This window comes from Carlito syrichta, unplaced genomic scaffold (assembly GCF_000164805.1).
Source record: "Carlito syrichta isolate Samal-C Ts95f unplaced genomic scaffold, Tarsius_syrichta-2.0.1 Scaffold308018, whole genome shotgun sequence".
NCBI classification, from domain to species: domain Eukaryota; kingdom Metazoa; phylum Chordata; class Mammalia; order Primates; family Tarsiidae; genus Carlito; species Carlito syrichta.
The window spans coordinates 382,490-393,482 of record NW_007252114.1 but is presented as its reverse complement, the minus strand read 5'-3'; the positions used below and the strand labels follow the sequence as shown (position 1 = coordinate 393,482).

The window sequence follows — 10,993 nt, the reverse complement described above, 5'->3', positions numbered from 1 at the left end:
GGCAGTCCACTCACCTCAGCCTCCCAAAGGCGCGGGATGACAGGCTGAGCCATGGAGCCCAGCTCTGTTTTTCAGTATTTTTTAAAATGTTTAAACAATGAACATCGTTTCTGAGGAATTTAGTTGTGTAACGCAATGAGAATAAAGGGGAAAAAAGAGGCTTTACAGATTATACTTCATCATTTCTTCAGCCATTCTTAGCACCAGAACATTGGACTTTTTTTGGACAGAGAAAACTATACGGCATTTTTTCATTCACTGTATGGAAAGACCAGAGAAAATAACGTACTCTGGCAAATGGCATAACGGAACCGTGCGTCCCAGGATCTTAAGCCAGATCCCCTGACGTTTTCCACTGGGTCACTTTGTTTTGCACATTTGCGTGGTGGTAGTGGTGGTTATTTGTAGAGTAGGTCAAAGGGCTTTCTGCTTCTTGCCTTCCTCAGGGGTGCTGGAGTGATCTGGTGGGAAGACGGTCTTCCTTGCTGATGTGCATTCTGCTCAGTGCTGTGGGATATCTCCTCCTCGGAGCAGCCACCAATGTGTTCCTGTTTGTCCTAGCTAGAGTCCCTGCAGGTGAGATCTGGCCCCTGTCTGTACTGAGTTTGTGTGTCTCTTTACTCAAAATAAATCTCTATGTAAAGCCTGTCCCTGCTGGACATTGTCTCTTTGATGCGCACTTACATAAAGAGAGTATAATGTTAATAGCATTTATAACTATTACTGTAACACCATCAACTGCTCTCTTTTGAGCACTTAGCATCAGCTAGGTGCTCTGCTAACTTGACCAAAGCTGCAACCCTTAACAGCTTCTTGATGGAGCCCCTCAGAGCCTATGAGTGTGGACCACCATGCTGCTATATCAGGACTTGACTCCTTTCTGTTGATCTTGGTCTACATTCAGTCAGTAAGCATTGGATAAATGTGACAAGCACTGTGAATACTATTCCCTCCCCTGGTGATCCTGTAGTTTTGTAATCGGGCTTCTTGATGTCAGATTAACCTCTGTAGCTTTCCTGTAGCCGTCTTAAATCTGACTGCTGATTAGGGAGACACTAGGATTATGATAGAGCAGCTTGTGGGCTAGCTTTCTGTTTCCAGACTAGTCTTCTAACATTTTTGAAATGGCTTTCATTTTGTCCATTCTTTGAAACACCACCTGTGAATGCCAGGTGGTGTTTGGTGGGCAGATAGTTCCTGTAGAAGCTCCTTATTCTCTCTTTGCCATTCTGAGTGATTGGAGAAGTTTTGGTGTTTCTTTCTCACCTCATGCATTAGCGCACCAGCGGACTTTACTACCCTGGCCGACGTGTCTGCTGCACTGGGTGTCTGCCCATGCTCAGTTAAGCTGCCAATTTTTAACCGACTCCCCAAATGAAAAGACCATAAAATGCATCATTTTAACAGAGAGTTGATGATAATTCATTTCAGATTTCTGCACCTTTCTGTGGCATGCTGTGTACTCTGAAATTCTCTTGAGTTCACCTTCCAAAATTCATAATGTGCCTTTTTGTGGACTGGAACAAAAGCTTTTTGAAGATTTTGGCTTTAATGTGGTCAGTTATCCTAACAAACCTTACCACCACCTCACAAAATCCAATTGATAGCTGTTGCATGTGCATCTGGTGTCATATTTCTTGTTCTTATTTTGGTTGGCAGTGTGTCTTTCTACAACATAATACGCTCCTCCATTCAGTGGTAAGAGCTGTTCATAATTTGATGAATAAGGACCTAGGTTTGTTGCAAAATGGGTAGACATGTATGGGCAGGATTCGAATATTTTTATTAACCCTTTGCACTCTGAGACATCTCATGGGTCACCTACCAGCAACTCGACCACACTTTTTTATGAAAGTGAAAAACAAACCTGACATCGATAACAATTCAGAAATAATCACAGAATTTCTGTGCAGCCTCTAGGGAATCAATCATCTTCTGGCCCAGTCCTTCCTGACACTTAAGGAAACAGGTCTAGAGAGTCCATCTACCTAATTCCAAAAGGGATTTATGAGCTTGCTTCCCAAAGAGGTTGGTTATCAGACAAACCTAATTTTGAGGCAGAGCCAGGAGAGGACTAAAAGAACTAGTGTGTTGAAGCACACGGTGGCACGGTGAGTGCAGAGTAAGGCAGCCTGCAGGGAACATTGAACACCGTTGTGTCACATCACAGCTGAGTGACTCTGGCAGGTCCACCATCAGCATTCATGGTGTTGATCAAAACAGTGAGCAGCGCGTCACCAGGATCCTCCAGCGTGTTTGCGAGTGTATTTGTTCTGCACGTGGGTATCTGCCTGTATAGGAGTCAGATATATACACAGAAGTATAGGGAGTATAAAGTTGTTATTCACTTTAATCTTTTATTAGAAGTTAGGTCACAGCATTCCATTTGTTTGGTCAACAAATTCACAAGCCTCTTGCTGGTAGAAGTAGGTGTTGGTTTGATGACCATGCCATCGAGGTTTCGGCTTATTCTTCATCCTCTTCCCGGCTCTATTTCTCTTCGTAGCCCTTATCACCTTCTATTTTATACTCCTTATCCTCTCCCCCATAAAAATGCAGGCTGTGTCTTTGCTTTTGCTTTTTTGGCCTCTGCTCCTAGGTCAGTGCTGGCCATACAGTGGGCATGCTGTAAATATTGATTCAGCAAGTGAGGAAAGAAAGAATTATAACTCTCTAGATGGACCAACTGTGAATGGCAGTTGTGTAACAGAGAATACTGGAAACACTGGGACATTATGCCAGGAGGCGGGCAAGCAAGGGCTTAGGGATTTGCTTAGAGAAGGTGATGACTGACTGGGATTGTGGCACTAGACAGGCGTCGCAATGTGGGGGGCGAAACCTGCCGGCCTTAGAGGTTCAAAGAAAACGGAGAACAGAGCTCCATCAGGGATAGAGATTAAGTCCAGGATCACCATGAGATGCTTTTGGTCTGGAAAAGTTACAGAGCATGTTTCTTGTTCGCTTGCAGGTATTTTTAAACACACCCTCTCCATCTCCAGGGCTCTGCTGTCTGATCTGGTTTCAGAAAAGGAACGACCACTTGTGATTGGACAGTTCAACACAGCGTCCGGCGTGGGCTTCATCTTGGGCCCTGTGGTGGGTGGCTATCTCACTGAGTTCGATGGTGGATTTTATCTTGCAGCCTTCATCTGTTTTTCTGTCTTCCTCCTCAATGCTGGTGAGTTGACATTTAATCATAAGAAGGTTGTTTTTTGTACTCATATTGACTAATCTACATACTTTTATCTCCTTAAAATTTGTTTTTTCTCAGAATAGGCAGACTCATGGTCCAAAAATGAAAGTCATTTTAAGGAACCTTTCTACTGTTCTTCATAGTGGTTGTACCAATTGACATTCCCACCAGCAGTGTCTAAGTGTCCTCTTTTCTCCACAGCCTGGTCAACACTTGTTCTCTTGTTCTCTCTCTCTCTCTTTCTCTCTCTCTCTCTCTCTCTCTCTGTGTGTGTGTGTGTGTGTGTGTGTGTGTGTGTGTGTTTGTGTGTGTGTGTGTGCTTATATGTGTATGTATGCCATGCTAGTAAGTGGGAGGTGATTTCTCATTGTGGTTTTGATTTGCACTTCCCTGCTTAGTGATGCTGAGTATCCTTTCATACACCTGTTGGTCGCTTTTTGGAGAAATGTCTATTTAGACATTTGCTCATTTAAAAAATTAGGTTATTGGTCTTTATGCTATTAGGTTGTAGGAGTACCTTATATATTTTAGATGTTAACCCTTTATCAGATATATGATTTGCAAATCATACTTATTCTGTGGGTTACTTTTCACTTTACTGATTTGTTTCCTTTGCTGTGCAAAAGCATTTTAGTCTTGATAGAATCATATTTTTCTTTTGTTGCCTGTGCTTTCGGTGTCATTTCTAGGAAATCCTTGCCAGCGTCAATTTCTAGAAGCTTCTTCCCTCTGTTTTCTCCTAGGATTTTTTTATAATTTCAGATCTTATGTTTGTTTTTCATCCATTTTGAGTTGCTTTTTGTGTATTGTAAGGTAAGGGTCTGATTTTATTATTTTGCATAATACATATTCTCTTAGTTACAAGTTAAATGGAAAACCTGCTTTTATTTTTAACATACTTATCATAAATTTAAATAAAATAAGAGAAGTTAAACACAAGTCAGATTAGGCCATCCGCTGCTGCAAACCCCTCAGTGGCTCCCCATCGCGATAAGGCACAGGCCTCACGCATGTGTGGGGGCGCTTGGTGGGTGGTGGGTGCTGGGCTGGCCGGACCCCACCCCTCTGCCTCCCTTGCGGCCCTCTGGCCACACTGGCATCCTGGCTGACCGCCGGCGTGCTGGCCTCCTTCCCGCAGGAGGGCTCAGTACCCGCTCTTGGTTTCACCCACCACTTTCTTGCCACGTCTTGCCTGTTTCTCTTCTCATCCAGCAGGATTTAAATATCTGCTTCTTAGGCCTTCCCCGATCATTCTGCCTAAAATAACTCAATTTTCTTCATAGCACTTCTGGAATTATTAACGTGTTTTCTCGCTTGCATTCTATTTGTCCCCTCTACCCCCTGCCTCCCCCCAACACACACACAGTGAGAAGACTCCATGGGGCAGAGGTTTTCTGAGATTGACTCAGTGCTGTCACTCCTGTGCAGAACAGGCTAGGCATACAGCAGTTGTTCAGTATTTGATGAATAAATGGATACATCCTGGACTGTGAGTTCCTTGGATGCGGGGCCAACTGCTTAAAATATCTTTCATTCTCTTCGCCCAGGTTCTGGTACACAGCTGGCTCTTGGATAAATGACTTCATAAACAAGAGAATTCATGTTATTCAGTTTCCCTTATGATTAATGATATTCTACATAAGCTTTACTCTGACTTTTAAAATCTTCATATTTAGAGTTCTGTTTTGAGGGATGGGTTCTTTGCTGGGCTAGGATATTAGACTCTGGAGGCAAAGTTCATGAGTTTTATCTCAATCCTTTTAGGAATACTTACGTGATTTTCTGCCAGGCACTCAACCTGTAATCTCAGTCAGGAGGGGAGGCCTAATGTATTTTACATAAATCTAGATTAAAAAACAAACTAATGACCAGTTGGTGTGGCCAGGGACCTTTACCTAGAGAGAAAGATACATGTATGTGAGTTTACTCCTAGTGGAAAGTCAGCATATAAACAAAGAAAATAGTTACGGAGTTTCTATTTTGGACCCTCCAATGATAGTGCTGTTAAATATGCTGCCCTAAACTAGGCCCAGAATGGGTCTGAGGAATACATTCAGCTACAAGTGTTCCCAACTACTGTGGCTTAAAGGAATAAGAATTTATTTTTTCCACTTAAGAAATCTAGGGGTAAGGCAGGCCTGGGTGATGCAGAGGGGGGCAGAGGAGTGGAAGGATGACCCGGGCTGGACAGCAGACAGTGTCCACGGGGGCTCTGGCCAGTCGGTACAGTGAATACAGCCCATTGCTGTTTTCGCATCCTAACTTTGCCATCTTTCTTCCCAGTGACGATAGCTGTTTCCCTCAACCATGTGACTCTGTCAACTTCTTATATCCTTCTCTGATCTGCCACTTTGACTGGAAAAGCCTTTGCACGTCCTTTTGTCTAGGATTTCTGTTCTCACGGTTAACGACTCAAGACCCTGGAGTCAAAACCCTGCTTTGCCAGTTTTTAGTATGATTTCTAGGCAAGTTGCCTCCATTTTCCCATGTATAAAACGAGGTAACAAAACTCCTAGCCTTATTATAAGAACTATAAGAGGTTTTCCATACGAGCAGTTTGCCCCAGCGCCTTGCACATGTGGGAAGCACTCAATGGATAATAGCTGCTGTCATCATTATCATCTGTATTCGTTTCGTTCTCCTTTTGTTTTTGTCCATCGCAGCAATTCTTTCACGTTTTTATCAAGATTCTGTAAAATGCCCAAGGACCCCTTTAAAGATATGAATAGATGAAAAGTTCGGATCTCATTCTCATGTATTTGATTTTCTGCCATAAATCTGTCCATGGCTGAAACACGCTAGATTTGGAGAAACCCCTTACACAAGTAAAGTTGCTAAAAACAAGATGAAACAGCACTGAATCGCCGCTGGTCTGAGTGGAACCTTTACATGCTGAGGGATGAAATACCCAGTAGGGAAGAATTGGAAGGATATCCGAGAGTGGCAAATTTGAATTCACTTTTAAGAACATTTTTGGATTTAGACTGATGAGGTATTCCACCTGGATGACATGGGATAAGTAAAAGAATAGAGGCAAGAATGTGTCAGCCATGAGGGCAGAAGAAGGATTACCTGAATGTCAGTCAGAGCTAGTTTGAAGGTCATCTGTCATGGTCTGTGAGAATAGTGCCCTGACGTTTTGCAGGTGTAACCTAGGAAGGCACAAGGTGGCCCTGACTGGGGGAGGATCCAAGTTGGTGCTTTTAGGGACATTTTGACAAGCTGTCCCTGCCCATCCCCCAAGCCAAGGCTGGCTGTTGCTGTACATTGCAGCCTGTGTCTCCCCCAGGATGACCTTGACATTGTAGTCTGGTTGCCTCTTTGCTTTTCTGAACCTGCTTTTAGGTTTCAGTTCCTTGAGTACAGGGATTCCACAGACCTTGTCTTGCTTGTTCATGTATTCGTAGTATAATCACTTAAAAGCGGTCCATGAATATTGGATGTTCGGGCAGCTGAGTGAGTGGGTGAGTGGATTGGCAGAGAATGGATAGGTAGAGAATTGGAAATTTAATGAGGGGAGTAATTTAAATTTATAACAATTTAGATATGAAATAGGATATCATTTAGAAACAATTTAGATATCACATAGGATCTGGAGCTGGAGAGGAAGCAGTGAGTATTACAGGTATAGTTTTGGTATTCTTTTTTAAACATGAAGAGTCTTTTGCCGGAATTTCGATGTCAAATTGGAGCTGTGGGAATGGCAAAAAACTGAATTAAAAAATACAGACTAGTAAATCTAGTACAAAAGTAGAGATTAGTCATCTAATACAAGTCATTGCCTCTTTCCCTAAGAAGCAGCATATGACTTCGGTGCATCCAGCCTCCTTTAACAGCTCTCGTGCCGTTTTAATAGGTCTCGTTTGGCTTTTTCCGTGGAGTGAAGCAAAGCTCAGCAACACAAAGAGTTACCGGCCATCGCATAAGACCCAGGTGCTGTCGGGAAGGAGCCCCTGTGACATGCAAGAAGCAGCCACCACGCATGGAGCCACGGCGAGGGAGAAGGCTGTCCGGCTGCCCACGGTCCAAGTACTGTTGGCCTTGCGTGACATGAAGAGCCTGATATTTTCCGAAATGTGGGACATATTTCTGGTACGCCTGCTGATGGCCTTGGCGGTCATGCTGTACTACAGTAATTTTGTCTTGGCCCTGGAGGAGCGCTTTGGAGTGCGTCCCAAGGTGACAGGCTACCTCATCAGTTACAACAGCGCCCTGGGGGCTGTAGCCGGCTTTGCCTTAGGGCCCATCCTGCGAGCGTACAAGCACGACATGCAGACTCTGCTGCTGCATTCCAGCACCCTCACCTGCTCGCTGCTGCTACTCTACTCCGCGGCGCCCACCATGGGCATGGTGGTCTTCTCCTCTACTCTCCTGTCCTTCTCCACTGCCATTGGCAGGACGTGCATCACAGACCTCCAGCTGACTGTGGGCGGGGCGCAGGCCAGTGGCACCCTCATAGGCATGGGGCAGTCTGTGACGGCCGTGGGCCGCATTGTGGCCCCTCTGCTCTCAGGAGTTGCCCAGGAGGTCAGCCCTTGCGGGCCCCCCAGTCTGGGGGCTGCATTAGCCTTAGTGGCTGTTGTCATAATGTCTCGAAACAAACCTCGCTCTCATGGTGGCAGGAGTGATATATTAAAAAGTGAGTAGAATGGATCTGAACAACACACAGAAACAAAATTTAAGGTGGTTGAAGCAGGAACGGAGACCAGAATGAGAAGGGTCTTTGGAAAGGGTCTGTTGTGTAAGACAAACGTATTTCCAGGTGGGTATGCTCTGTTGGTGGCATCCAGGTCGGCTCTCAGCAGTGTGTGGGAAGGTTAAGATTGGAGGGAAGCTTTGCCAAAGGGGAGTGTATTCAGTGTGTACCTGGACGTCTCTTTTTCCTGCCTGGGCCAAGGTTAAAATTTTCAAGGGGAAAAAAAAGTTACCAGCTGCAGGGTAGGGAAATGGTGATGGGATAACAGAAGGTGCTAGTGGAAGAAAGGAAGAAACCACAAGCGTTTTCTTACTGCAAAAGAGGGTCACACATTAGTCAAATGCTGATCAGCTGGAACTTGAGTTTCAAGTTAAATTCCATATGCTAAGAGGGAGTTTTCTGCTATCAAAATCCTAGAGATTGAAGAAGCTGCTTTATCAAAACCAGCCTATCGCTTTCTGAAAGCTGGTTAAAAATCAGGTGCTGACCTCACTCCCAGAGACTGATTCAGGGGGCCTGGATAGGACCAAGAAACTATGGTGTTAGGAAGCACCACTGGCGATTTCTCATGGAGGCAGAAAAAGGATCATGCTGAGACATACTGATTTTGATTAAAGCAAAATCCAGAGACCTGGCTGTTTTTACATAGCTAACTAGATTCGGACTGTAAAATTGTGTCTGTGATCACAACGGGTTGCACTCTCCCTGCTGTCAGCATTGGTACTCTATCATAGGAGAAGTGGGTCTCTTGGCCCATTCCCTGCTTCTGAGAGAGCCAGCCTAGCTCAGAGGAAGACAAAATCCACTGGGATGTTGGGTGTACCTTTCTGCTCCTGGAGCCCTGGGATCCAGTCAGGTGGCCTGATCCTGGGGCTGACTACCCAGTGGTGAAGCTAAAGTACAGGAATACTTTTAGGACAGACATTTCATGCAGAGCAAGGGTCAGGCAGCGTGCTAGATCAGAGGAAAGGATTCTACAGTGTCTTGAATTAAGAATCATTTCCTTTATTTCATGTTAATTTTGAGCTTGAGAAGAGCAGAACTCTTGATCTACAGGAGGTGTTTTTGTGTGCCTTTTCCTAGGCCTTCGTGAAACTCCCATGTATATGGGCGAGAGGTCCAGTGTAGGGGATGACGTGGACTTGCAGGGGGGCAGGAACAAGGCACACTGTCTGTTGGGTTACGTCAGTATTCATAGATGTGATTTAGGGGTACCCTCTTTTCCTCACAAACTGCTGAAGCTCACATTCCTTTCAGTTAATTAGTCCACTAGCATGTTATGCCTATTTTTAATGTCACACATGTGTAATTGTAAATGATATTTTAATACACAGTAGTGATTTGTCTTCACTTTAATATTTATTGTTTGTAAAGCAGAAAACATATTTCCATGTCTTAGAAGTTGTTTGTGGGATAGACTACATATTTATGATGACTAAATGGAAGTTATGTTTTAGTTTGAAGATTGTCTCTTTTCCTATCTTGCTATAAGAAAAAAAGTGAACTTTTTATTAGGTTTTGCAATTGTCAACTTTTACATAAGCACTAAGTGCTTTTGAGGAGACTAAAATATTATATTAAATGGCCTCAAGGAGCAACTAAATGTCATGGAAATTAGACTCAAAAGGCAATAAATAAGGGTTTATGCAATGGAGTAGAATTTCAGAATTTCTCCAAAGGTGGTTCTTTCTTCACTCTCAGAAATGGGTGAGTTTCTTAAACGCTCTTAAATATGGCCATGTTTTTATTTTAAAAATCATAGCACTTTATTTTTTAATTTAAAAAAGCCTAGGAGCTTAATGAGGCTTTATCAGACACATTGAAATACTGAAAACCAAAGATGAATCTTAGAATATAGAGAAGCGTCTTTTGTTATTCTCCACTAGTAATTGTTGTTTTTTGTTAACATGATTTTTTTAGTAAATTATCTTTTTATGGTTCCTCTTACATAGGCCAGTGTCTTGCTATTCAAAGTGTGACCTAGAGACCAATGGCACCAGCGGCACCTGGGAGCTTGTTGGATGTGCAGACACTCAAGCCCTAGCCCAGACTCCCTGGGGACCATTCTAACACGATACCTACCTGGTCTGTTTTGCACAGTCAAGTATGAAACCTCTGGTCTCGTGGGTGGTGTTTGTATCATTTATGGAGGATAATCTCAGGGAAATTAAATCTGCTCAATTAACGTGTGTGTGTTTTTTTAATTATCTTAACTTCTGTAATCCTTTCCTGTGTCAGGTTGAGCCACATGAAATTGGCTATTTTTATGAGTCAAAATATCTTCATGTGGTTCGTCTTAATATTGCGTGAAATCTTATTTTAGAAGTATTGAGCTTTCCTGAAGCATTTATGAAGGAAACGGCACCCTTTCCAGGAGAACGTTATGCCATCCATAACTGCTATGGAACAGGTCTCAGGACTTGGGGTTCTGGAAGATGGCTTTTCCCATAGAGCAGAGGGAGCACCTCTGCTCTCATGCCCACAGGGATGAGGAAAACTCAGAAAGGGAACAGGCTGTACTTGGCCACGGGAGTCCTCTACCAGGCTCCAAACCAGGCTAGGTAAGCTCCTGAGGAGTGAAGTCTTTAAGTGTTACCCTGGAGCCCATGGAAGGGCTGGAATCATGGTCCTCTGCCCTGGCTGCATGCCTAAGCCCATAGGAACCAGACTGAAGCTCCCCTGGGTGTTTCTGTGCACACCTGGAGTTGAGAATCAGAGTTCAGTCAAGAAGGGACTCATCTTCGACTCATCTTCCATGCTAAGGGATTGAGATTGTATTGACAGATGGGGAGAACCTCTTAGAATAATTCCTAAGAGAAGGCTCTGGGGACATTTGGGTTTTGAAAAGATCCCTCTGGCTGCAGCAAGAATTAATTGGAGGACTAGGGAGCAGTCTGGACTTTGGGGCAGGAATCCAGATGGACCTTGAGTTAGAGGTGGTTGCAAGAAGGGGAGCAGCAGGTAGAAGTAGTAGCCCTGAGGGTGACTGTGGGAGGGGGTGTGAGTGACACCCAAGTGTCTGGTCTGGGCTGAACTGCAGGCCGAGTTAGTTGAGCCTGTGGTGAGTGTGGAATACTGAGGATGTTTTATTTTTTTTTTTTTTA

The 10,993-nt window shown here is 44.0% G+C and overlaps 1 protein-coding gene across 1 annotated transcript in view; it reads left to right on the top strand.

The window, feature by feature from the left end:
- Positions 1-10,074, top strand: part of MFSD9 (major facilitator superfamily domain containing 9) — a 16,755-nt gene extending 6,681 nt beyond the window's left edge. Inside the window, exons 3-5 of the mRNA XM_008064779.2 lie at positions 447-576; positions 2,969-3,178; positions 7,050-10,074. Coding sequence (XP_008062970.1) covers positions 447-576; positions 2,969-3,178; positions 7,050-7,840 — 1,131 coding nt within the window. The 3' untranslated portion in view covers positions 7,841-10,074. The remainder of the gene's footprint in view (positions 1-446; positions 577-2,968; positions 3,179-7,049) is intronic.
- Positions 10,075-10,993: the final 919 nt, after the last annotated feature.